Below are 27,881 nucleotides of genomic sequence, written 5' to 3' on the forward strand. Positions count from 1 at the left end.
CAACAATGGTAATAGGATTGGAGCTAGGGTAAGTATGTTTGTATAGTTTGTGGCTAAAAGAAAAAAGTTTTAGTTGTTTTCTCCTTTTTGTAATTTTGTGTATTTTGCTTGGTCTTTTATGACGTGTTGTAGTTGTTTGTTGCATTTGCACCTTCCTGAATGGTTGTAAAGAACATTTTCAAATAAATAAAATTACATGTGGTGTGCTCCCACATTTCTGCCAAAAAAAAAAAAAACTCAGTTGTCTCTTTGTTTTCAAATTTTGGGCCACCTTAGCAATAAGATAAGTTAATCTATGAGCTGGATGATCTAACCAATGTAGCCTAGCCAATTGTCCGTTTTTTTATTCCCAATGGTCTAGACAAATGTGGGCTAAGCAAACATTCAGACGACGAAGAGTGGTGTTTCATGTATATTTTTATATTTTGTGTTTTTCGATCAATCACACACAAAGTTTTTTCACCTTCCCACATCTATGTATGTGGGGTGTAAGAGTAATTAGTTGTTATCATGTGGTGATTTTTGATTTGGACTTTTGTGATGCCAAAAAGAAGTGTGGAAATCATCATCTGCTCTAAAGGCACCATAACATACAGTTTTATACTTGCAAGGGCACACTTGGCCAGTCTAACCAAGCAATATGGGCCGTGCATTACATTTAGAACACATTTTTCGGGCCACCATGTAAAAATCCCACCAATAACCATACCATCTGAACAATATCTATGAAGTGGACAGTCAACATAATTTATGGGAAAGTAGGCCTATTTGGCAGTGAGACATCTATCTGTTAGGCCCATCATCTATTGCTTAGGGTTCTAAAGAATCAATTTTATCAGAAAATCCTAATCATCCCATCCATGGTTTGGCAATAAATAAATATAAAAGGAAGTCCCACATATGGATGGATTAGATCAATATTTCAAGGGAGATTTCTTGGCAACTGACAAAGCTAGCATTTCCATTTGGATTGAACCTTTCACAAAATCACATTATGAGAAGCGTATCACAAATTAAACAGGTTTTTGCATTTATAAATGAATCATTCCAAAAAAATTCAGGATTATGTGAACCTCCACTATCGAGAAAATGCATTGCACCACCATCAATAATGCCTACCAACCTTTGAAGATGCAAATTCAGAATTGGACTGAAAATTCATGTGGATAGGATTTGGAGTTAGATATAGAGTAGGAATGGGAGTTATTTTCTGGAATCTAACATTATGAGCAAAGGGAAGGAAAGAATATAATAAATTTATAGATAAGATGCTTTCATTGATTTTTTATTTTTTTTTCCTTTGCAATATTTACTCTAAAGCAATGACCATAAGTGGATTTAAGTTATGGTTGTTCATGACTCCTAGCTTCTCCGAGAAATGTTTAGGTATGAATGTTGTTGGTTTGAGGTGGCTGATTTTGTTTGGTTTAGCCTTGCCTTTGTTTAGATTTTTATATATTTTTTTTCTTTGTTTAGGATTGTAAATGGTTATTTTCCATGTCAATAAAATTACAAGTGGTGTGCTCCCACCTTTTTGTAAAGAAGAATAAACAGAAAAAATAAAATAAAATGTATCCTACCTGATTCAGAGAGTTAAGTTATTTAGCTTATTTTTCATTCTGGATGCATATGTCCAAATGCTTAACTCTACAAACCTGTTAGCTAGTATAAGGGAAAATGAAATGTTGATTGATGTATCAAATATATACCCAAATTAATAGTTGATCGGTGGGTTACATGTCATACTTTTTCTATCCCATTTACAATCTCACATCCATCAACTTTCGAGAGCTTTGCTAAGCCCATATGCATGTGCAGCAAAGCTCATGTACATGCCATAATGCCAGCATGGAACTATGAAGCCAAAATCCAATCCATCATTCAGAAAAGTGTCACCATATTCATTCCCTAGCCCAAGAATCAGGTTGATCTACTTTTAAGGGGCCACATGCTTAGTGGACCAGATTTATTTTAGGAAAACATATAAAAGGTCAGACCAACTTAATGGATGGATTGGATCTCACACTTACATCCCATGTTGCAACATGTGTTGCCATACACGAGCTTATTGAACAGACACGAGGGCTTAGCAAATGAGACCATTTGCAAATCATGGGCACTTTTCAAAGGGAACGTGCAAAAATAAACGGCATTCGTGCTTTTCTCATAGTTTGGAACTCCAAATTTCACACCAACAGAAGGTTGCTCTCTTACATTTAAGATCATCAAGCTGGCCACACTTGTATTATTGAGTAATTTTTTAAAATCATATATAGTTTTCTACGGTGTTGCCAACCTGATGAATGGATATGCATGATTTTCATGCATGCCTTTAAGGTGGGCCTACAGCACAGCTCGAGCAAAAATCGAGCTCTAAGCCCACTATTTTGTGTGCCTGACATCCCGTCCCTAAATAAGGTATGCCTGAAATTTTAGGGCATAAGACAAAAAAATTCATCTCCATCCACAACTGAGTTGGGCCAAAACACAAGAAATAATGCAAGAAGGGACACCAACCATAGGTTATGTGTGTGGCCTAAATGGCGTGTATATTCTATCAAATCCGATCATCAAATTAGTCTAATTAGGATGAATAGATAATATTCCAAGAGTCATCTTCATCCAAAACACATGCAAACCACACATTGTTAACTTAGAAATTTTAGGCATGGTTTTACATTGTTACTAAGAGTTTAGCCTACAGGAGTTGTTTATGGGGTTGTTTGCACCAAGGGCATGTCACACAAGAAATTCGGTGGTCGAGATAGAATACAAGTGTTTTACCCTTTGCGTGTAACAGGTAGAGGTCTTGTATGTTTTGGTGTGAGTGCAGGATAAATGCATTTGCCCTTGGCCGGGCTACTCATATTAATATCTTAAAATGACAAAAGCACCTCTCATCATACCTGTAAAACTAGTGGCTATACCACGAGGATTACTTGAAGAAAAAAGTTAGAACAACCCATCACTAGGTGGGACATACACATAGATTGAGTTGGACCACTGGCCGTTCACTTAGTTCAACAGTAACCTACCAGATGAATGGACCGTTATGGTTTTCTTCCCTAATTTTTATGATGCATCTTGCTGTTACCTTTGAATCCTTTGTATTTTTTATTTAAGGTTTGAAATTGATTTTAAAATACACTACAAGAAAAATGACTTTTATCGGCGGTCAAAAGCACCAGTAAAGGTCAGAATTAGCACCACGGAAAGCTTTATCAGTACTTAGACGCGCTGAAAAAAGGTGCTCGGGCAAAGGCTTTACCAGTGCTCATCATCATTTACTGGCAATTTTTCTGGCCACCGTGATCGAGTAGACTTTTCCAGCACCCATTTTCCTTTTTCCGGCGCATCTGCTAGCCATCGGTAATCACTTAAAAAGTGTCTGGGAAAGCTGAAAAAGTGCCAGCAAAAGTCTGTCCAAACACCAGTAAAAGTCTCTGAAGCACCGTTGCTGGCCACCAGTAATCACTGAAAAAGCGCCTAGGAACATTAAAAACGTTAAATAAAAGTTTGTCCAAGTGTCGATAAATGTCTTCCAAAGCACGACAAAGGTTTGAGAAGCGCTGGCAAAGGTTTGAGAAGCACCGTTAAAAGCCGTGCAACCCACGGCAAAAGCCAGAAATTTTTTTATTTTTTTTCAGTTGGAACCTGTATTTTTTTAATATTTGAAAGCTAAAAAATGTTAGGATACAATTAAAAATGAATATTAAACAAAATTGTATTACTTTACAATAAAATATATAATATTTACAACAATAGGTTGAAAATGGTCTTGAATACATAAAAATAAGTAAAAAATCCTTCATGTGGTCCACTCCTAGATTGGCCACACTGTCGAATGAAATGAAGAAGACTGAACTGGTAAACCTCTCATCAAGCCACTTCATGCATTAGCTTGTGGAACATGGATGGCATTGTTGGGCTGATCGTCTTCGCAGTCCATAGCCCTGCAATCCAATGTGTAATCAAATTACTCGATGTAGGTTCTGACTCTAGCAAATACTTTGAGCTAGTTGTGTAATCAAAAGAATCGAACAAGTATCTCTGCTAAGAAAAAGAACAAAATAAATAAATAAACATATATTGGAGTAGCAGGAACATTGTATCAAAGAAATTGAATGGTCAAGAGAAAAAAACAACACAATGATTTGGTACATGAATTCTATTTCCATTGGTTCGGGTGCCTATGCAACATTTGTAAGCCTTGGTCAGAAGAAATTGGCACAGAAAGAGAAAACATATTACAAGTGTAACCATGAAGGGGACCTTTCAATTACAAGCTAGCAGAAACCAATAATACAAGTAAAGGTGTACACGAGTCGAACCGAGTCGAGCTTGGCACAACTCAACTTGGCTCGGCCACTAGCTGACCCCAGCTCGAACTCAGCTCAGCTCGGTTCTCGAGCCTGATTGGCCAGCTCGGCTCGGTTCGGTCAGCAGCTAGGGCCAATTTGAGCTGAGTTCAAGCCAAGTTCGCCTTTGCTGCATTTTCACAAACACATGAACTGCACCTTCAAATTCTCACTGTATGTAAAAGAACAACAGCAGTTTTTACAGGTATTTCATCAAACATCTTGTAGGCAACATTAAAATCAAGAAAAAAAGGGTATTTGTTTCATATACATACCTTCCTTGCCACCAGCAGACACTTCATTGAGTCATTTCATCAAACACTTGGTGAGCAACATCAATATCAAAGTAACCAACTCACCAAACTGGTTTGATTCGAGTTTGATTCGAGTTGGGGTTCGATCCAAGCCGAGTCGAGCTCAGGAAAGCTCGAACTCGGTTCGAAATTTTTTCGAGCTCAAAAAATCAGTTTGACTAGGCTCGAACTCAGTTTCAAACCGAGTCAAATCAAGCTTTTTCGAGTCGAGTCGAGCGAGCTAACCGAGCTAACTCGGTTCATGTACAGCCCTAAATACAAGCCAAAAGTTCACCAATTTCAATTGGGTTTTCCTTGTGTTGGAAGCACTAAAGGAGTTAACGGAATCAACAAAAAGATGATACCAAACAAAATGCTAGCAATTCCCAGAAGAAATTGAAAGTTTCAGTTTGTTTTCAACAAGCCAGAAACTTGCTAGGTTGAAACTACTAATACTCCAAGTAAATCATCAACTTGGAATGTTTTTCCACCTTTTTGAAGAGGTCAACTCAACCAAGCCTTCAGTCAGGCCACAAGTTTTTTGATACCCTTGTGTAGGAATGTGGGAGTTTTATCCTAATTAGGTGAATACTAAACTTTGGGAGAGTTTAAAGGAGATTTGTTGTTTTTCAGACTTTCTAGAAATGTTCCAGGTTACTTTATGTGAGAAAGTAGTATTTCAACTTTAGTGGAAAGCTTAATCTTTATAACAATGCATGATGCGTGGGGTGTAGTAACCATGCAATGGTTATGGTGCATCAGGGAGCACCAGCTTAAGGCAAATCAGTTAAGAATTACTCAAAAGGTGTTTTCTTCTCCCAAAATCAAATTAATTGTTGATTGTGAACACTTTTCACAAACTTACCTACGAAACCAAAATATAGCACCACATTTTAAATGAGCAAACCAAAGGCCATGCAGAACAGGGAACAGGTAAAATCTGCAGAGCTGACAACACACCTACTGTTGTGCAGCTTCATCATCAATTGTTACAAAACAAAGAAAGTTTTTATTACAAACTTAGGAATAACAATGATGGATAAGATAGATCTTCTCCCTCATGAAACAAATCCTAGAAACAACAAGTGCACCTTTGGTAACTCTTTCATAAAAAACAATAGAAAGGCGATGCACAGCAAGCGTTATGATGACATGCAAGTCCTGTGCTCATCAGCACATATGGATCCCCATGGACTACTTTTAAGTTGTAACAAACAGAGGATTTAGCACTACAGACTGCTAGCACACAGTCACAAGAGTTGCACCAATACTCATTGCCAGTAGCTGCTAAATACTATCAAATATAATGTTAACAAGGCATTCATATTCATTTTTTTTTTTTGTTTCTGATGCTCAAGTTAATAAGTAATGTTAATAATGCTTTAAGTACATAAACAAGAATTTAATTGGATTTTTTTGGAAAAAAGATCAAAAGAAAATTAAAGTTTATGATTGTTTATCACCACCGGAGGCTGGATCATTATTGATGGCAGAAATCCAACTTAACCATAATGTTACAAGTTCCTTGCTTTTTTTGTAGGGTGAATTTTTAACATTCTCTATCCTAATATGTTTGCGGACGGACTTGTTTGTAAATAAAATGCATTGTAAGTTATTGCCTCAATTGTTTTTTGTTAAAAATATCACATTCTATACATTGAATAAGAATAATTTTACTGAAAATTTTTAGTAGATAACAAAGATAGCTGCAACTTACATTTAATATATTGGAAATGCACATCCTACAATCACATCCCGTAAAAATAAAAAAATAATATATATATATATATATATATATATATATATATATATATCATCAATGCATCAAAAGCTAGAAACAATAGCTAATTTCTACTTTCCAGAGAAGTTTGCGACAAAAGATCCCAGAATGAGTGACAGACTCATGTACAAAGTTAACCCAATTTGCGCTTGCGAACAGATCCAAGTTGAATACCTTCAAGTGAAAATGATTTTTTGAGGAATTCTAATTTTCTTGATTATTGAGAAAAAGGGGAGGAATTCATCATATATATAAATAAATAAATCCTTCATCAACCACTGTATTGAATTTCACAAAAAACTAAAAAAAAATAAAAACAATAACAAATTCATGAACTAGAAAGTAGAGCAGAGTAACTGATGAAATCTGTAGTTTTCCATTCCCTCATGATTCAGTGTTAGTTTTTCATACCCATGTATTCATTCAACAATCTAATCAACCTACTTATTAAATAATTATTAAAAAAGAGCATGGTGGAAATACCTTATTTCATTAAAAAAACATTTCAGATCAATGGTAGTAGAGAGTAATTATTTCGCCTTTGCAGTTCCTCTGCCTACTTGAAGATGTTTGTTGCTGTATGCGTGTACTCGTCGAGTTAGAATTGAGAGAATTCAAGATGAAAATAAAATCAAGAAGCAGCGACAATGTAGGGGAGATTTCAGGGCAAAAAAGACCCATAAATCAAACATCGAATCTATGAAGCAATAGAAAAACAAGATTTACCTAAACCTGAAAATCTCCTCTTTGGAGAGTGAAGAAACTCAACATACTCCGTCTGTCCTTTGTCTGTCTTGTGCAGCTGCAGAACTAGTGGCCGACATGTGACAATCCCTTCAAGAATACCACAAGATCCACCATAGAAAAAACTCAAAAAAAAAATTAAAATAATAAAAGTAAAAGAATAAAAAATTCAGAACTCCAACCAGATCCCCTAAGAAGAAAATCCCGTCTAACGATGCTCTCCAAAATCGATGATTCTGCAGAATTCTGCAATCAAATGAAATAAAATCGAAGTATAAACCACATAACTCATCAAAAATGAAGAAGCTGAAGTATATGGAAACAGATTGAGAGACAAACCTATCCACTGACGACAATGATGAACAGAAGGGCTTCCCAAAGAGTTAGCAAGGAGTTGTCACCACCGTAGTCGCCAAGGACCATATAGGCCCTCTCGATCCTATTCACAAGGCCGATCAAGCTCTCCACGAGAAGCAGGGAAAGTGATGATGAGAGACTCCGCGAGGCACAAGGAATCGCAGCTGATGGCAATCACAGTGGTAGCTGCAGCAGCAAAACCAAAAATGCTTCCCCCAACCAACTTGATCCAACTTCCATCCCATCCCATCCCATCCCATCCCATCCATCTTAAATCCAACTGTTCTGAAGTTGCTATCATCGGATTGGTTCTGCGAACGGACGACAAATCTGCATAATCAAGAAGAACCAGGAGAGATCAATTTTCTCCATTTTACATTGATCTGATAATTTGGACAGAGAGATCGATGGGAATCAGAAGCTCCCTGTGAGAGTTTCATAGATTAAGGGAAATGATTAGAGGGGGATACATTTTTTAGGCAATAAATCAATAAACAAAACTTATGAAAGAATTATATACATTAGCAGCAACTCATAGTGCCCATCTTCAAATATCAAAATTAGGGAAATCAACATGTACATTCTCATCATCAAAGTCATAAAGTTCAGCAGTTACAAAAAGCCAGGAAAGGAAATATCATGACATTGAAGGTATGCTTCATTCATAGAAAAACCAAAGAAAAAACAGTAAACTTCAAACTTTATGCTTATTTCAATTAAAACATAAGTGCAAAGGATAGTGTGAAAATTATGAATCCACTTACTGTCATCCATTTTGAATTTGATAGCATCTTCTGTAATTTTCTTCATTTTTGCATCAGGCAATTGTGAAGTGTTGTTCTTTGCGAATCGTCCACAACAAGACAAGGCAAGATCTTATCATGTGAGCCCAATCAAATTCAAAAAGTTGTTTCCCTTTGTAGCACTGTGATCAGTAGGCCAGAGAAAATTATGAATCCACCTACCGTCATCCATTTTGAATTTGATAGCATCTTCTGTAAATTTCTTCATTTTTGCATCAGGCAATTGTGGAGTGTTGTTCTTTGCAAATCGTCCACAACAATACAAGGCCAGATCTTATCATGTGAGCCCAATCAAATTCAAAAAGTTGTTTCCCTTCGTAGCACTGTGATCAGTAGGCCAGAGAAATGAAGTTCATCTTTTAAGGACAATCAATAACAAATTGCAATCTGCAATAGCTTACATCCAAATACATTGGTCTAGATAGAGGACTGGTGCAACTTTTCCAAATACACTAGTCTACATTAAACTGCAACAATAGATTATGCCCCAGTATCCCAGCTAGTTAGATGATCCAACAAATCCCCCATAACCTGCACCAAAAAAAAAAAAAAAAACCTTGAATTTTCTACCAGGTTTTGAGCCAATAGCTACCAAACAATACACATCCAGTGTCAAAAGCTTCAATGACATATAATAAGGTATTTGAATTGGAGCTTGTTTGCTCACTCAAGGTTCATTGTCATGATAAAAGCTATGGGAATGCAACTTTCCAGAATCATATAGAAGATGTAATCTAAAATAAAAGGATTGGAGCCCAAACCGTAGATGGAGGATGCCCTACAAATCTCCATCAGATTGGAAGATCCAAACCCTTTTATTTTGGTAGAGGTCAGCAGATTATTGACAAATTCATATCAGATTAGCCAATATGTATCAAGAATTTCAAGTGGCTAACACAAAACGTAGAAGTAATATGTAAGACTTTGGAGCTTTGTCAAAGTTCTATTTTCCATCCATTTATGACTGAAAGCAAAAGACCTCACAGTCGAGCTAATGTGCATCACATAGGAGTATCGTTCGACATTCATAAGCTTCTTCACTTTTACAGAACCGGACTTTGAGACCTGCATCAATAGCCTGTTTGAATACAACCTTGTGTAGATCTAATCCATGATTCTTTCAGAAATGATTCCCAACTAAATAAAACATTCAATGAGAAACCAAGATAAGAACTGCAATTATCAATCATAGGCAAGCTCATGCACAAGATGTACACATGCTGAGTAATAGAGAAAAATAAAAAAAAGGTAATATTTGCAATAAAATGTACCATCTGCACACATAAAACACTCAGTAGGTGACCCTAGATCAAGGTATTCTGTATCGGCAATGGTGGCTGTAACAGTCACCACCATTACCGATACGGGTATCGGCCCTAACGACCATTACGACTCCTGTAACGGTTGAAAATGTTCTTTTGACTGAAAATTTATGAAAAAATATGTAGAAAATCCAGAACAATGTAAATATTCTATATATGTATTCATTTTTTGTTTTGAACATGTCTATGGTAGTGTAATGGTCCACTCTTTGGTGAGAATGTTGTATCAGGCCGTCTAGTGAATTTGTGAACATGATTATATGTATCTAATGTTTACACATTACAATCAAGCATTACAACTAGAAATAAAAAAGGCATAAATACTACTTTTTCAATTTTTTTTTCAAGATCTATTCGATCAAATCACCAATTTATCTCCCGTCACTTTTGAAAAAAGAAAAAAAAAATCACTTCAATTTATAGTTTTAATCGTAAAAACTTTAGTAAGAGTGGTCGAAATATGTTGTAAAATGATCTACGAGACTTTTTGGAACGAGAAAAGTGAAAAAGCTAAGGAGAGAAATAGTTTGAAAAAAGCAAAAAAAAAAAAAATCACTTCAATTTATAGTTTTAATCTTAAAAACTTTAGTAAGAGTGGTCGAAATCTGTTGTAAAATGATCTACAAGACTTTTTGGAATGAGAAAAGTGAAAAAGCTGAGGAGAGATAGATTTAAATAGAAAAAAAGTGGTTGTTTTTCGACCGTTATGGGGGTAACAATCATTATACCCCGTAATGGCCTTTACGGCCACCATAACGGCTGATGCGGTCCCAAAAAACCAACTGCCCCATTTCACCCCCGTATCGCATAACGGTCATGGCCGTTACCTATATACATCGGCATTTACGGGCGTATCGTAACGGATACGGAACACCTTGCCCTATATGATTTGTGGGTGCACCGAAATTTTAGAGGAGACAACAACTGTAGGTTCATGCAATTTTTGCAAGAGTTCATGCTTAAAATTCAAAAAAGGAAAATTCATAGAGGATAAAACCAACAGCTCCCTTAATCCATTACATAAAGTGAGGAGATGATAAACAAAACAAAACAATCCATACAAAATAGCAACTAGTACACAAGTTTGACTTTTTTCTTCAAATTTGATAACTTAAAACAACCACTTACATATTTTAATCTTAAAACAAACCATGCATCATCTAAGTACATTAAAAAATCGTATAAGGTGCCTCATTAACAGATACAGTTTCTGAATGGAGTGAGCAATCTTGTCAAAAAGAAGAAGAAGAAGAAGAAGAAGAAGAAGAAGAAAAGAAAAAAATAAAAAAAGTAACAATGGTTCAACAAAACTATGTCAGGAGTTCAAAGCCCCATTTGAATTAGAATTCCAAGTCTCTATGTAGCGGATACCTTATGCAAATATCCAAGCATCTGAGTTGGGTACTCCAGTTTTTCCAAATGATCGAATTATTGTAGGTTGTCTATATCTACATCTATCTGTGTTCTATAGTTTAAATAGCAAGATCATGCGACTCGTGAAAAAGGTTTTGATGCGAGATTTCTGGGTTTAGCCATAAATAACAAATCGATGTCACATTTCCTAGAATATTTTAAACTAACCATAAGGTATCCACAACTCAAGGAGGTTTAGTATGACTCAATAATTTTGAGTTGAATAAGTTTTGTGCAAATGACTGACTCTCTTCCACCTTCCCTGCAGTACATATTATCTAACAAAGCTGCATATGTTTTATAATTCTACTGCAATATCAGTCGGCATTTGAACCGTGCAGACTTGTAGGACTATTTATTTTCTTTTGGACAATTAGAGTCGTTTAGAAAATGAGACTTTGTGTTCCATAAACAATTTTATTTCAGTTGCCAAATTGCTAATTACATGACATATCCACTTGCATCATCTTTATGTACTCATTTGTGTTGACTATCACTATATGATCATTTTCCTTGGTCTAGTTTCAACATTTTTTACCATTTGCTATGCAGGAAAGGCCTCACATGTTTCAATTTGTTCCAAGCAGAAAACAGGTAAGAAACAGAGCTTCTCTTGTTATATGGTACCATTTATATGGAATGATTTGCTTCTTTTTCAGGTCAAAGCAGCAAAGAAGCTTCTTAAGATGATCCCACAGAACATAGAAGAAGGCCTGAGGGAGTTCCTATATTTACTGTTCAAAATTTGAAAATCGCAATAGCTACAACTGGTGGAATTAAGTGGTATGCTGTTTCAGTGTTATAAATCCTTCTAATTTTTGCTGAAAACTATGGTTAATTCAGAACACACATCAGCAAAGGGAAACTCCTCCAAGTTTTCAAAGGGGAAACTGTAGAAGATATGAAATGTCAGAACTTGTAATTGAAAAACAGCTCTAAGTTGGATGGATTCCACCCAAACCAGATGAATAATCCAGGAAGTGATGCGGTCACTGCAGGATGGTAATTTTCAATTTGTGAAGTGTAGAGCTACATTAAGGAATTACATAATGTAATTTTTAAGTTTAAAATACTGGTATACCTTCTACATCACACAGAAGCTCTTGATCACCGTTGCATTTTCAATGTCACTGAAAGGTATTGTGCCCAACTAATTGGGGTCAACCTTTTTGTTTCTAAGACATTAGTAACAAATAACACAAATGGAGGAAAGTAATGAAGGTAAAAACCTTAAAAATTAAAATAGCTCGATGATTAAATACAGTTTATTTCAGTGTTTTTCAAAATAAATAAACAAATAAATGGACCACTTATTTGATTAAAACTCAATGCCAATTTTGTAGATATGAAAACAATGATGAATTTTGTATTAAAATAAGAAAATGGAAATTCTGAAAAGATGAGAAAAGGTGTGGTTTTGTTTTCATGAAAATGACTTTGTGTTTTTTGCATCTCTCTCCTTTTTTGTCTTTTAAAATAGTCCCACATCAGAAATACATGGGAATATTTTAAGCTTCATAAAAGGTTGATTTTCTAGTATAGTATTCTCGTATGCAAGCCTTACTGTGTTTGCTCATAGGTGCTTAGCAACCCCATCAGCAGGCACATGAGTGCCTGAGGCCATTGTGGTGCGTGCGTGAGGAAGGGTGCTTGAAGTACACTTTGCACTTGCATGATCAGACTGTTGGATTGTGCCCCTGGGTCGATTAGGTGTGATTAGATGAGTTGGATCTAGAGATCATTGTAATTTGAATTGGGGAGATGGCAGATTTCTAAATATAGCAAACCCATCAAAAAGCATCTGAAGGGGTCTGTATCTATTCAGAGTGGCTGAATATGCTCCAAAGACTCTAAGCCTCTCCTCTCTCTCTTCCTGTCTCTCAAATCTCTACTGCTTTCTTAGACCAAGATTCAGTTTTCTGCTATTTTGTAATCCTATTCTGAATGACACAACTTAGTAATTTCTCTTATTATTGGGCATATTTGAGGTTGTTGTGTCTGGTAGGCACCCACTTTGATTTTGCAAATATAAGGATACAATTCTCAGATCGAGAGGTTGGGCTTGTTGTATCCTGGAGGCGGGTTTGCTTTTAACCCACTTGCAAACTGATATAATAGTATGGGCAACCTTAAAGGTAGCGACATTGAAACGTTCTTCAATCCTATCTTTTACCCTTCTTTTATCATTGTTTTTTACTTTCACTTTTTAATCATTTCCTGTCTCCTTAATTCTAATTATAAAAGAAACATCTAATGAAAGACCTTATCCTCTTAGAATCTACTTATGGTTTTAGTCCCGAACCTAGTTCATGTGCAAACGAGTCATGCCTAGAACATTCAAGACTGTGCATACAGTGGACCAAAACAATGAAGATCACCTGACACGAAAATCAGATCAGTCCATCAAACAAGTGGGCCACCACATACAGAAACACTGGAGATTTAGATCAGAACTAACAACAGTCTAAAATTACGGTACATGTGTGGCCCTCCTGACAAGTGTACCAACCTAATGTTTGCACGAGGTGATCTTCATGGTGGGGCCACGTTGGCATATACAATTTTGGTAGATTTCCAAAGTAAATTACTATCAAAAGCCCTACTATTCGCTAATAAGGGCCTGTTTGGATGCCTGTAAGTTGGGTAAGTGGGAAGTTACTTACAGGGAAGTTACTTACAGGTGGTGTTTGGGGGAGAAAAATCACCTGTAAGTAACTTACAACCTGTAAGTCACTTACAGGCAAATCTACCAAAAAACTGCAGGGGGATGGGGGTGGGAAGTCACTTCCCTGTACGTCACTTACAGGCTCAACGGTCAGATTTTTAAAAAGAGGGGAAGAGGGAGAAATACACCAACCCACCAAATCTCTCTCCGTCTCTGCAATCTCTCACTGCAGTTACTACCTTCCGTCTCTTCTCCTCCTAAAATGGTAGGGTTTCATCTACCCTTTTTTTCTCCTTTGAAAATGGGAGTTATTACTCCATATTATAGATTTTTTGAATTCGTGGGCCCACTTTTATAGCCCACTTGATGATTGTTTTAGCTTAATAATTATCTCAAATATTCATCTTGATGGGCTTAACAAAATAACATATTTGATCCCATGTTTTTTTTATATGATTATAACATTTTAGAACGATTCCCCAATCTAAGATATGCTCGATGTGAATACAGCTTTCTACCTGTAAGTAACTTACAGGTTATCCAAACAGAAAAAGTAACTTACCTGTAAGTGACTTGCAACTTACATCCAAACAGGTTACCTGTAAGTAACTTTCACCTGTAAGTCACTTACAACTTAAAAGAACTTACAGGCATCCAAACAGGCCCTAAGAGAAACCTGATCCAAGCAAGAAAACCAAAAGCAGCGCCCCCGATGGACTGCAGGATGCGACGCAGATCTGCTCTGAAGAGCAGCAAATGAATAGCGACGGGCAGCAGATACTCCAAGACAACAGAATACACCGGGACCTCACTTGCAATGATGCTGAGGTTGGTCGTGGCGAGCGCCACCAGAGTGTTGACCAGGGCGCCGCTCAACGCACTCCTCACTTTCGTCTTCTCCAGCCTTTCGATCCCATTTCAAAACAGACATCTTTGAATCAAAATCTCAAAATAAAAAGAGGAAAGGAGAAATGAATCAAGGCAGGATCGATGAGTGGGAAGTAGTACCAGAGGCCGAATGCACCAGCTGTGAAGAGAAAGGTCCATATTCCCCAATGATCGTGAGGAGAGATGAGCCGTGGGAATGAGATGTTGAAGTGGGCGGCTGTGATTTTCAGCCTCCGGTCGTGGGGTTTTGTGGGAGTGGTGATGAAGGGATGGGATTTGTCGGGGAGTGAAAGTTGGGGAGTGGAAAGGGCGGTTGCTGAGATGGTTGGAAGGTGATGGCGGGTAAGGAGATGCGATCGTACGGATGGTGGGGCTGTAGAGAGTGGGCGAGTGGAGCTGAGAAAGGTCGGCGGCCATGATAACGCCATCAGAGAGAGAGAGAGAGAGAGAGAGAGAGAGAGAAGCACATGGGCGCTTTCCTTCCAAATGCTTTCATTTTCAATAGAAGTTGATCGATCTCTTCGAGCTCTTGCACTGTCAAGAAGAAGAAGAAGGTGGACTCGTGCGGGGATAAGAGAGAAACAGGGAGCCGTGCGCGGGCGGAGAGAGAACGAGAAATGAGTTATTTTTTTTATTCTTTTATTTAGGGAATTTGACCGTACACGCGTCGAAATTTGGGTCAATTACATAGAAAGCTAACAAGGTGCATGTATCCTAAAAGTAGCCGTACGTCAAGCTTCCGAAAATTACTTAAATGCCCTTGTCCTTGTTACCGTAGTTGTATTTAATGCCAAGAAAGTGAGGGGCAGGAAATCTTTTTTTGCACGGGGCAAGGATCAAACTCATGGGGCCCACATTGATGTATGTGTATAATCCATGCCACCCATCCTTTTTGCTGTGACATTTTGGGGCTAGGGCCCAAATATCATCTTGATCCAGAGCTCGTGTAGGTCACATAATAAAAAATAATGGTGACAATGGAACCAACTGTTAAAACTTTCTAGGCTCATTGTGATGTTTGTTAGAAGTGAAAATTGTCCGAGTTAAAACTTTTGGGCCCACGGTGAGCTGTCCAACAAGGTGGACGGAACGAATCTCCCCATTATTAGCCTTAGGCTATTGTACCAATGACCATCCTTTCATTCGGTAATAAAGGAAGTGAACATGTAACAACCACGACCCATATAACATGAGAACCACAACCCATATAATATGACAACAACGACCCCCGATAACCACGACCCATATAATATGAGAACCACAACCCATATAACACGAGAACCACGACCCATGACAATTACGACCCTTACCACATTACAACCACGGCCCGTACCGCATTACGACCACAACCTCGGTATGAGTCGTAGTTGCCATGTTATATGGGTCGTTGTTTCATGAGGAAAGGGTCGTGACTGTCATAAGGTAAGGCTTGTGGTTGTTATGTATACAAGTCGAAGTCTTCATTTTATAGGCCTTAGCAAGGACCAACTAGTGGGGCATACATTGATGTATTTGAATAATCTATTCCACCCATCCTTTTTGTCATGTCATTTTAGGGCTAGGTTCCAAATATCAGCATAATCCGAAGCTCGTGTGTGCTACATAATAGAAAGTAATGGTGACAATGATACCCACTATTGATATTTAAGCCCTCACAAGCTCTGAATTAGGCTGATATTTGGAACCTAGCCCTAAAATGACATGATGAAAAGAATGAGCGACATGAATTATTCACATACATTAATGTAAGCCCCACTAGTTGGTCCTTGCCAAAGCCTATAAAATGAAGACTACAACCTGTGTAGCATGACAACCACGAACCTTACCTTATGACAACCACGACCCTTTCCTCATAAAAACCACAATCCATATAACATGGCAACCATGACCCAAGTATGAGTCGTGGTTGCCATGTTATATGGGTCGTGATTGTCATGGGTTGTAATTGTCATGGGTTGTAGTTATCATGTTATATAGGTCGTGGTTCTCATGTTATATGAGAACTACGACCCTTACCACATTACAACCACGACCTGGGCATGAGTCGTAGTTTTCATGAAGAAAGGGTCGTGGTTGTCGTGAGGAAAGGGTCGTGGTTGTCGTGCTATGCAGGTTGTAGTATTCATTTTAAAGGCCTTGGAAAGGACCAACTAGTGGGGCCTACATTGATATATGTGAATAATATATGCCGCCCATCCTTTTTGATGTGTTATTTTAGGGCTAGGTTTCAAATATCAACCTGATTCGGGCTTGTGTGGGCCACATAATAGAAAATAATGGTGACAACGACACCCACTATTGATATTTAAGCCCTCACGAGCTCTGAATCAAGCTGATATTTGGGCACTAGCCCTGAAATGACACAACAAAAAGGATGGACGGCATGAATTATTTACATACATCAATATAGGCCCTACTAAATGGTCTTTTCCAAGGTCTATAAAATGAAGACTTCGACCTGTATGACATGACAACCACGAGCCATACTAGATGGTCTTTTCCAAGGCCTATAGCAATGTCATCACTAGAAGCGTTTCTCTCCGGCAGAAGTAGACATTCCAGTTTTGCTATCTTTTTTACTAATCTCAGTTGCAATATTACAATGGAACTTCTCTACCTCAGAATCTCGATGATGATGATGGGCCCCACTGTCAACAGTAATGGCATCGCTTGCAGCATCTCTTCCCTTCCTTTCAAGACCCATTATACTCATCGTGACAGAAGCAGATACTTTTGTTTTGCTACAGTTATACTAATCTCAGTTGCAATGTTACACTCAGACTGCTCAAAAGTGAATCTTGATTATCTTGATGGGCCCCACTGTCATCATTAACGTCATAGCTTGCAACACTTCTCTCCTTATCAGACAATTCAGTTTTGTTACGTTTTTTACTGATCTTGGATACAATATTACATTTGGACTTCTCTATGTAAGGATCAATCAATGTGTGGACCATGTTATTTTCTGACGTGTTCTTGTTATGCTTATTCTGTTTCATGGAAAATTCTACTCCAGTTGTACAACCAATATTATTGGTGCATTGAATTTCTACTAATTTTTGCATTTGGGAGTCTACAGATTGCTCGGCCAGTTCGTTAGGGTTTCTTATGCTCTCGGCTTGGCAGTTGAATATGTTCCTCTCATCGGATTCGGAAAAGTACCTACTGAGGATACCAGTCACAGATATTATCCCAGATGAACCGACACTATTATTGCCGCTTATCGATTGAGAAATCCTGTCTTTTCGACCAACCATAGCATTGCTGATATCAGTTGTGGGCGCTAATTGACTATGTATATGCTGGACCTGAGTTGCACTCATTCGAAGAAACCAAGACCCTTTCGATCCTTGAAAAGCATTCTTTATCAGAAGTGACTCTGGAAGGTGGTAAAAACATGACTTCCGCTTCACCTACACAAGTAAACAAAGGACTGTGACCAAATAGAACTTTTCAAAATGACAATTCAAAAATAAGTGAAATAGTTGCAGGTCATACCATCAATGCATGAACTTTGACCTCTCCAAGATTTGGAAAACAAAGGTAGTGCTCCCTCCCAGGTTTTCCTATGCCACAATTCAACGCTAGTTACATTTTTCAGAATCTATACAAAAAGGAAATATAGCACTGCAAATACACACACACACACAAAAAAAAAAAGGAGTGAGTAAAAAAAAAAAGGCAATATAGCACCATAAATACTGAGGGTGTGTTTGAGTGCCATTGAATTGAATTGTAATTAAGTCTAATAAAATGGAAAGAGATATTTTGTTGTTTCCTTCCTAATAGCTAGCGTTCATGAAAGGTTTGGACTCCAAATGGCAATTAAGCTACTTTTGAGTTAAGAGTTGAGAAAGTGATATGTGAGGGCTACTTCCTTGTATAATACTATGACAAATCATTAATTTTCACCATTTCCTCTTGGTTAAACTGAATGTTTTCTATTTGTTGACGGACCGTGATATCTCACGTGTGGCCATGTGTGGTCTACTTTACATGGGGATTACGGTTTCCAGAGTTGTTTTTCCTTTTTAGTCCTTAAGATGATGTGTTAGAATAGAGTTTAAGTTCATGGGCCTTGTTTTATGTAATAACTCAAGTATGAGGGTATTTTTATACTTTCACATTTATTTTGAAAACCCTGATAACAAGATAAGGAGAAGCTAGGGGCAGCACAACGTATTCAGCCCTTCTCTCTTTCTCTCACTTCTTCTCATATTCCCTCTATTTCTCCTCAATCTCAGTCAAGAACACCAAACAGAGCTTGAATATTTAGGTACAATATTAAGTGACTATCAGTTCAGAAGGAAATAGCAGAAGTATCAAGGTGGAAGGTACACATTCTACTATCGGTTTTAGTGACCAATATAACTTATAAACATCCTATGTCTTTTTCTTAATTAATGAGATACTAAACATTACTTCTAGTCTCATAAGTCTAATTTTCTCTTAACACAATTTTCTTTCTTTCTTTCTTTCTTTCTTTCTTTTGATAAATGACGGAAAGTGCTGGTGGGGCAAACCCAAAATTGTTATGCAGTATCTTGGCCTCCTTGGGGCCTACAATTGAACAATTCAAGAAGAAATTGGTGTCATGGAAGCACCCATTCCTCTACTTTGATGAGCATGTTACTCTGATCAAATCTACTCTTGCTAACCCGCCACCAAATTATCTATCAGTCATCCAAATTCCTTACAGTGTGGGGGAAAAAAAGCTTGAGAAAATCCAAAGGACGAAGGGAAGAAGGAACGGCGCACGTATCATCCAGTGAATTTTTTTTTTTAATTATTTTATGATGGATAAGTATCATCATGTAAATTGAGAGGAAGTCCAACGGAGAAAGGAGGAAGCCGGGCTTGGTTTGGGTGGAATTAAGGAAAGAAATTGGGCTATTCTCACAAATGGTGGAGGGTTGGAAGTGAACAAGATGCATTATGGAATAAGGTAGCTCCCTCAAATACGGGAAACTAGGAAGATGATGGGAACAGGGCAATGTCTCAAGAAGCAATGGATCGTCTATGTGGAAAATCATCTTGAAATTTGCCTTTCCACTAGAGGTGTGGATGAAATCTTTGAGAAATGATCAGATTCAAAGTGGGCTTGCAGCAATAGAGTTTGCTTTTGGGAAGCTTTGTGATTGCAAGACAGCCCCTAGATATAAGGTCTCCTCGACTCTATACTCTAGCTATGCAAAACACACACGTGAGAGATTCTTATGAACTAGAGGATGAGAAAATTGTTTGGAATCTGGACTTCATCTATGCGATTTTTAGGTTATTGACCTTTTGGACCTCCCATATTGGGTCACCTTAATACCCCTTTGAAGAAGATGATGAATGGTGGGCTCCTTACAACAAGGTTGTTTCTCCTTGAAGAACTTTGTCTCCTAAGCTCCCCCTTGGGAAAAAAGTTTGGGGCACCTATGCCCTACCTTGTCGAGGGATTATGATTGGATAGTCACAACTAAAATGATCCTTAGAATAGAGAAACTTAAAAGAAGATATTGGTTGCTTGCAAAAATGCATTTCATGTCTCAGGAAGAGGAAACCATGGACCATTTTTTCTTTTATTCTCAGTGACTTCCTCCATTTGGTGTTACTCTTTTTGAAATAGAGTGGGCTCTTCTGAACTCAATATTGAATGTTATGGATGGTTCAGGTGGTGGGCCTTTCATGTCAACCGGCAAGAACCTTAGAGGATGCTCCCTCTTGACATTATATGGAACAAAAGAAAACAGAGTATTTTTAAATTTAAAGCAATCAAGCATGTCCCAAGTGATTAAGAAAACTAAGATGTTGTCGATAAATTGGGGTTGTGTAGCCCAAGAGTTCTAAAATATCGACTCTCTCTCTCTAATGACACAGCCCACGAGACACCCATAAGAACCCCCACTCCCCCGGGCGGATCTGCATGCCAAGAACAAAGGAGGCCATCGATAGATTCAGGCATGACCTACGAAACCCCAGTTAAATCAAGGACTCTCCACCAACTTCCAGAGTGAGAGAACAATGAAGGAAGAGATGATCCAGGTTTTCGAGGCACAATAGACACACATTAGGCAGAATCATGCCTCTTTTCCTCAGGTTATCAACCATGAGCACTCTATTTTTGCTCACCCATCACATAAAAGCAACAACTTTTGGAGACACTCTGTAAAACCAAATATCTCATGTATGACAACATCTCACTAACGAGGGAGGGAGGGTGAGGGATCCATAGAAAGATTGCACTGAGAAGGAACCTGAATCCCAAATTGCAGCTGGATCAAAAGATTTATCTCCCCAAATCCCAAACTGCAGCTTTGATCTCTTCAATCAAAATGCCTTTATTGATTGAGGTCCACAAAAACACATTACTTAAGTCACCCTCCATAATGAATTTTCCAAGAACTTAATTTCAGAAAATCCTCAACCTTACCAAAAGAGCTTTAGCCAACTTTTCTTGAATCTCTCTATCCACCCTGTTTGGCAAACAATAATATTATTGCTTGCTTATCGTATGTAAACTCTATGCTAACTTGAAAACCTTCTATTACAATGAAAGGAGTTGGGGAGATAATGGGTTAGGTCTAGACTTGGGCCAGATCGATCGGAGCACAACCCGATTAGTAATTGAGCCAAAAGGTCAGGTCAGGTCTAGACTGGGCTTGTTTGGTAATCAAGCCCCTAATTTCAGGCCCAAGCCAGCACATTAACATCCTAAATAGGCATGTCTAGCATGGCCCTTTGTCACCCATATAAAGGATTGATTACTAAGATCCTAATAGGCTAGCATGCCCTTTGGCACTCATAAAAAGGACCAATTGATTTTTTTTTTTTTTTTTCAAATAATACTGCAGATGTACATTTCCAAATAGCCAAGGTTTTCAAAGGCCACTATGAATTTCATAGGGCTCCAGCTTGTTCTAAACAATTACTCCAAAATTTTTATTGAATTCTAGAAAATCATTTCTGTTTTTTTATGCTTCCACATCTTCACCATTGACAATAGCGATTGATATGGTTGGGCATCATGTGGGTGAGCCACAAAAAAAATCAAGGTGATCGGACTGTGATGGCCATTTGATTAGTGACCTGCAAAAGAGGAATTACCACAAAGTTGAAAAAATTGGGCAGTAGCCCATATTTAAAGGGTAAAACCTACAATGATCAGATGGCAGGGATGGTCCAACCACCACAATTTTTGTCATACAACCCAATTGCTTATCAGCCAGATCAAAAGCCCCAATTGCTACATATGCTTGCCACGTCTGGTGGAGATTCCACTTCATTGAGTTTCCATGATCCAACATCATAATAGCAATTCTCTAATCTATATCTAAATGAAAGATAGGATCAATGGGCTACCAAGAATATCATCCGGGGTAGGACACAACTTATTTTGGCAATTGAGCCAAGACCACTTGCACCAAAAAATCCAGCTATCCATCCAATCATTGCACTACTTTCCATCACTCATAGACTGTTGGTTGTACTTCTAACCCTCCATTTCTAGACCAAAACTCTGGATGCCTAGGATGGTCGAAGGGAGTCTTCAGCATAGCATCCACATCCACTGTGGGGCCTGCGAGACTGAATTGTTGGGGAACCACAGAAGCAAATAGAGACGAATCAAGCAGGGTAAACGCAATCGCACAAACAAGTCCAAACAGGAACAATCCAAATTTTACATGGAAAAAGCCCTTTTGAGAAAAACCACAAAGCGACGAGTAATGCACTATGAAAGCAAAAATTATAAGAGATGGAGTCTTACCGATTCGAACAAGCAATGAATCTACTTCACAAGCCCTAGCTATGCCCTTGAACCCTTAGGAAGGAATTAAAAAGGCCTAATACACCTCTTCGTTCCCAAATCCCGATTACACCCGATATATAAACTATCATAACCGGAATCCTGCACTCACGCAACTCTGCATGCGCTTGATGGGACCTTCAATAGCATCGACATCCCATCGAGGATCTAGCGATGTCATCGAATTCACTTCGATGACATCGAGTAGCAACACTAAAACGTTCCAGCAACCAACACGGAATTTTCCAGATTTTTCCGATGGGATCGAGTATCTGTAGATGGCATCAACATCTGCTTGATGGCATTGGGTGGCCTGTCGATGGCATCAACCGATCCTGTTATTGACAGATTTAAGACATCAACAACAATAATCACAGAAATGTACTTGGGCCCTACTTGTAAGAAAAATGCTATTAATCTAGCAGCACATCTGGCAACACCCGTTTCTCCACAGAATTGGAACCACCCATTTTCCTCCCACATTCGAAATAAATTACGGAAACAGTATTGTCGACTATTTCCAACCTAATTCAATCATATTTCTAGCACATGGCACCCAATAAACTCCCAACAAATAGCCAAACAACAAAAAATAGCAAATACCCATCTCCAACAAGCATCATCAAGAATCCATTTTCACAATTTTTTTAATTTTTTATTTTTTAAAAACAAAGCATCAAATGAAAAATGCTCCATACACACCAATAGGACATCCAACCAAGTAAAAATTGCAAAACCCATCTTGAGAAATGCATTTATTAAAACAAAGCATCAGATGTTCATTTGAAGGATTCCAATCAAAGAAACAGAGAAAGATAAAAGACTAAGGAAGGGATTACGTGATAATCGAGAGGATGATGATGATGATGATGATGATGATGATGGGATTTTAATCTTACTTTTGAGGTCTACAGTAGTAATATCTGGAGGAGTAGATATTGCAATGCGGGTGCCGAGGTTGGTTTCTGTAAATACAGGAAATTTAATGGAAGAAGGCATTTGAAGATGGTAAGAGCTTTGGAGCTTCTTCTTCCTCATTTTAAATACGAGGGAAGCAGCGATGCTATTACAATTCCCAGCCGGTCCTTGCCTGGGATGCCATTTGGCTAGTGATGCAGCCACTGGCCAGGTGGCTAGTGGTCGGTGCTGTATGGGCCCCACCATGATGTATGTGTTTTATCCACGCCGTCCATCCATTTTTAAGATAATTTTAGAGCTTAAATTATAGAATGAGGAAGATACAAAACTCAGGTGGACCACACCACGGGAAAAAAGTAGTGATTTAATCTCCACAGTTAAAAACATCCTAGGGCCTACTGTAATGTTTCCTGTTAATTAGGTCGTACGAGGAGAAAAAGAAATATCAGCTTTGTCCAAAACTTTTATGGCCCGTGACAAGTTTTTAACGGTGGGTGTTCAATCAACATTGTGTGGTCCACTTGATATTTTGATCTCCCTCATTTTTGTTTTGTTGTTGTTCTATGCCGTTTTGCTAAAATATGGTTGATCCAAATCGTTGCCACCCCTAGCTCCCACTAACCTCGATACAGATTGATTTCTATTACGAGGGATTGAGAACAATTGCTGCCCCAATAACTGCTTCAATGTCTTTTCAATAGATATAACAAAGATAGACTAAATGTCTAATTTTGGTTGGAAAGAATAAAATAAATTAGAAAATGTTGTGAGATTTATATTCAACACATTCAGTAGTCCTGATCCCCACACCAAATTGTTGCAGCACAATTGGCACATCTTTGGATTTCGCATGTCCTAATATCATGTCAATTCTGACATTTAAAATGTTCAGAGTTACAGATATCGCAATTCCGACTGATTCCCTGTAGCCTTAACTGCAAACTAGTATATTGATTTTTAGGCAAAATTTTTACTGTTGGCAGTGGTGCCCTTATCTAGGAAGCATAGGATTTTATTTTTATTTTTTGTTTTTTGTTTTGAGTTCATACAGATTTCTGAGGGAATGTTCTTCGTTATTTTTATAAAATACCATCTGGATGATTCAATCTTTTATTGAGGCATGTTGTTTATGCAGTGCTTTGAATATTTTTGCCATCATTTCCTGTTACAAATTTTGTTTTTTATTCACAAAGCTTTTGATTTTTGTAGGAAAAGATATCCAAGAAGTTTGATAAAGTTTTGTTGGATGCTCGTTGTTCTGGATTGGGTGTCCTCTCCAAGGTATTCCTTAAACAAGTTAAATATTTCTTGAAAAGATAACTAAAGTGGGATTGTTTTGGAATTTGGAAAAAATTAAACAGTTGCAATCACTGATAGTATTGACTTATAATATTATTTCTTTTTTGGGTCAGTAATTGTTCATGTGCTTGTTTCTAAGATGCTTTGATCGGTAGTGGTAGGTGTTTTATGAACATGATTATTTTCTGCCTTTCCTAAGTCTTCCTTTCCTATTCAATTTGTTGTTTAAGATAGTGGACTTACGTTGGAACCGGAGATTAGAGGATTTGGAACAGTTGACAAATTTACAAGATGAGCGCCTTGATGCAGCTTCATTGTAGGAGTTCGAACCCTTTCTTCTCCTCTTTAGTTTTCTCCTAGAGGCCGGTGCTATGTAACATGTTTGGTTCTTTTTTAAAATGAAGATGAAAATTGCGACGCTAGGCAAATGTTCTTTATGCTCTTGCTTTTGTTTTTATTTTACCTGGCCGTTTAGTTTTAATGCATTTCTATGTATCTGGATTACAAAATGAAATACATTATGGTTTTCTCTGAAAAGCTATGTTTACTTGACAGCTGTTTTTGTTTTTTCCAAGAACCACAAAGTACAATATTAGATTGCCAAAGATATTATAACAAGCTAATGTATATCCCATAATACTGCAGTGTTTTAAGATTTCTGCTAAAGAATGGTGCCTTCTAGATTTTTACATTGACATTAGTGCATTTATAGATTAGTGAAGCCTGGAGGGACACTAGTGTACATTACTTGTTCCATTGATCCTGAAGAGAATGAGGAGAGAGTGGCTGCCTTTCTCCTCAAGCATCCGATATGGACTCTTTTCTTTTTTTGCATGGTTCATAATGCAGGGGCATTTTCACACTGGGCTCGAGTGGGGTCGCTTGTGGGACGCAGGGGCACACTCGGGGTGGGTGCGGCCCCACGGAGGAGGTCTCGTGTTCGAGACTCCTTACTAGGGGTGATTAATGCGCATTTTACACCAGACTCGAGTGGGGTAGCTCGTGGGATGCGGGGACACACTCGGGGTGGGTAGCCCATGTGATTTGGGGCCCACGAAAGGGGTTCGGCCGAGGTCCTAACCCATGCGATGTGGGGCCTGTGCTATGAGATAAAGGGATTAATTCGCCATACTCTAACAGTTCGAGCTTTTAGAGCAAGTGGTTAATTCTCCTACATCAAATTGGTATCAAAGCAGAAGGTCTCGTGTTCGAGACTCTTCACTGGGGGTGATTAATGCAGGGGTATTTTCACACTGGGCTCGAGTGGGGTCACTTGTGGGACACAGGGGCACACTTGAGGTGGGTGCGACCCACGGAGGAGGTTTCGTGTTCGAGACTTCTTACCAGGAGTGATTAATGTGCATTTTACACCAGACTCGAGTGGGGTAACTCATGGGATGTGGGGACACACTCGGGGTGGGCGGCCCATGTGATTTGGGGCCCACGAAGGGGGTTCGGCCGAGGTCCTAACCCATGCGATGTGGGGCCTGGGTTATGAGATAAAGGGATTAATTTACCATACTCTAACAGTTCGAGCTTTTAGAGCAAGTGGATAATTATCCTGCATCAGTTCATTGTTTTCCTCTTCGGTAATGGTTTTCTTGGATTGGTTGGCTTGTCTTCTCCTTCATGGGTTCCACCCTCTTTTCTGGAATCATCATTATTCAAAGTCAGCAACTTTTCTTTTGTTAAGAGTATATACTCGTCTACACGTGCCAACCTTACTTGTGTGGGTACATCTGAGACATGCACAAGCGGGTCCTTGCCATTGGGATGGTGAGGCCTGTCCATTAATCAAGACAGCTGTAACATATGTTGAATATCGGCTGCTTGAAATTTCTTCATTTCTTGAACCACCCACTTGTTTTATTATTATTATTATTTACAAATGTGGTGACTTGATTGCTTGAGTGGTATGGTTTTGAGGCCAGGTTATGTAAACCATGGAGCCAACCTTATGCACCATTCAGATGTCCTCTCAAGTGCCTGTTTGGCATGTGATTCTCCAAGCAGAGGTGCTTGTTGGGTTAGAGAAGCTCCTCCTGTTATATAACTATTCTGCGTGTCTATTACCCTACTTGTCCAAATTTCTATTCTCTCAATTTTTGAGATCGGGAAAATTAAGTCTGTGTTACGTGTGGCCATTTGTTTTTGTTTTTTCTGTTACTTCTCCATGAAATTTTAAAACAAAAAATGAAAAAAAAAAAAAAAAAGAGGCAAAAACTTAACATATGGGCAGGTTGCAGTTATGTGCTTTTGTTATGATTGGGGTGGGTGCTTTCCGCCCAAATCTATTAAGCTTCACTTCATGTCCTACCTGGAAGGAAATCGATGGTGATTTTGGCACCCAAAAATAAATAAATTAATTAAACCACATATATGCAATTCCAGTTGGGGCACACTTCAGTTAAGTTATACCTAATGGGGCTTTTAACCAAGCACACTTTAGTTTCACTAACTCTTCATACTTTCACACCTTAATATATTTACTATAAAATTGATTGCAGGATTTCATTATAGATCTTGCTGATAGTTCCGTCCCACCTGATTTTGTTACGGACAAAGGGTTCTTCTTCTCCAACCCAGTCAAACATCGTCTTGATGGATCATTTGCAGCCCGCCTGGTCCAATATGTAGACCACAAAATGAACCCTGGGTAAACCCAAGAATAGTCTAATTTCTATTTTCTTGAAAATTGCTTCAATTCTCAATGAGGGTAAATTTTTTTCAGAGCAATTAAAAATCAAAGCATGTTGAGCCACCACTCTAATCCTATTTATCCAAATCACTTTTTTGGAGTGCAGTTAGCAAGAAAAACGTGAGCCTCTCCTCTTTAATGAGGACAAGGTAGGGCCATGATGTGATACAATTATCCAAAAAGAAACTTATCTTTTGTAACAAATGCTGTCAAAATCGTTATCATACTGCAAATCGTAATTGGGGTTGAATCATATCGAGTTACAAATCGTATCATAAATCATAAGTTTTTATTTTTATTTATTTTTTATTTTTTTAAATATAAATAAATCATGAATAATTAAAGACTTTAATATTATCATGACATGGTATTACTTAAAAAAGTTAGATGATTCTTATCTTTCCTTTTTTTTGTCTTTCAAGAAATTCTCCTAGAAAAAAAAATGCAAGGATCCTTTAATAATTTATGTTCTCATTATCTTTCTTGAATGTAGATTCATATTAGAAAAGCGGCATTTGATTCCGTAGATCGAATAAAAAAGATATTTTGAT

At 38.1% G+C, this 27,881-nt stretch overlaps 2 protein-coding genes and 1 long non-coding RNA gene across 6 annotated transcripts; 1 reads left to right on the forward strand and 2 right to left on the reverse strand.

The window, feature by feature from the left end:
* Window positions 1-3,614: 3,614 nt before the first annotated feature.
* LOC131255776 (uncharacterized) lies at window positions 3,615-7,773 on the reverse strand. The gene is made up of 3 exons (XR_009176406.1): window positions 7,515-7,773; window positions 6,915-7,421; window positions 3,615-3,953 (listed from the first exon to the last, which is right to left on the reverse strand). It is a non-coding gene; the product is annotated as an uncharacterized LOC131255776 (long non-coding RNA).
* A 9,374-nt stretch (window positions 7,774-17,147) lies between these two features.
* On the reverse strand, window positions 17,148-23,453 carry LOC131255196 (uncharacterized). Its single transcript, XM_058255892.1, has 6 exons — window positions 23,315-23,453; window positions 22,636-22,750; window positions 20,741-20,865; window positions 18,122-18,189; window positions 17,398-18,036; window positions 17,148-17,309 (listed from the first exon to the last, which is right to left on the reverse strand). Exons 1-6 carry the CDS (start codon window positions 23,451-23,453, stop codon window positions 17,148-17,150), a joined length of 1,248 nt encoding a protein of 415 aa, XP_058111875.1.
* Window positions 23,454-23,916: 463 nt separating this feature from the next.
* Window positions 23,917-27,628, forward strand: LOC131255777 (uncharacterized). 4 transcript variants are annotated; one of them, XR_009176409.1, is made up of 5 exons: window positions 23,921-24,614; window positions 24,746-24,789; window positions 24,863-24,948; window positions 27,140-27,288; window positions 27,437-27,628. XR_009176409.1 is itself a non-coding variant. In XM_058256593.1 (4 exons), the coding sequence occupies exons 1-4, from the start codon at window positions 24,454-24,456 to the stop codon at window positions 27,438-27,440; spliced, it is 411 nt and encodes a 136-aa protein (XP_058112576.1). In that variant the 5' UTR covers window positions 23,924-24,453; the 3' UTR covers window positions 27,441-27,628. The 4 variants fall into 4 exon arrangements, 1 of the variants encoding a protein (XP_058112576.1); XR_009176408.1 differs by having other exon boundaries at window positions 23,917-24,614; window positions 24,746-24,948; XM_058256593.1 differs by lacking the exons at window positions 24,746-24,789; window positions 24,863-24,948 and adding an exon at window positions 25,345-25,440 and having other exon boundaries at window positions 23,924-24,614; window positions 27,139-27,288.
* The last annotated feature ends 253 nt before the right edge of the window (window positions 27,629-27,881 follow it).

This window comes from Magnolia sinica, chromosome 9 (genome assembly GCF_029962835.1).
Source record: "Magnolia sinica isolate HGM2019 chromosome 9, MsV1, whole genome shotgun sequence".
In the NCBI taxonomy this organism is placed as follows: domain Eukaryota; kingdom Viridiplantae; phylum Streptophyta; class Magnoliopsida; order Magnoliales; family Magnoliaceae; genus Magnolia; species Magnolia sinica.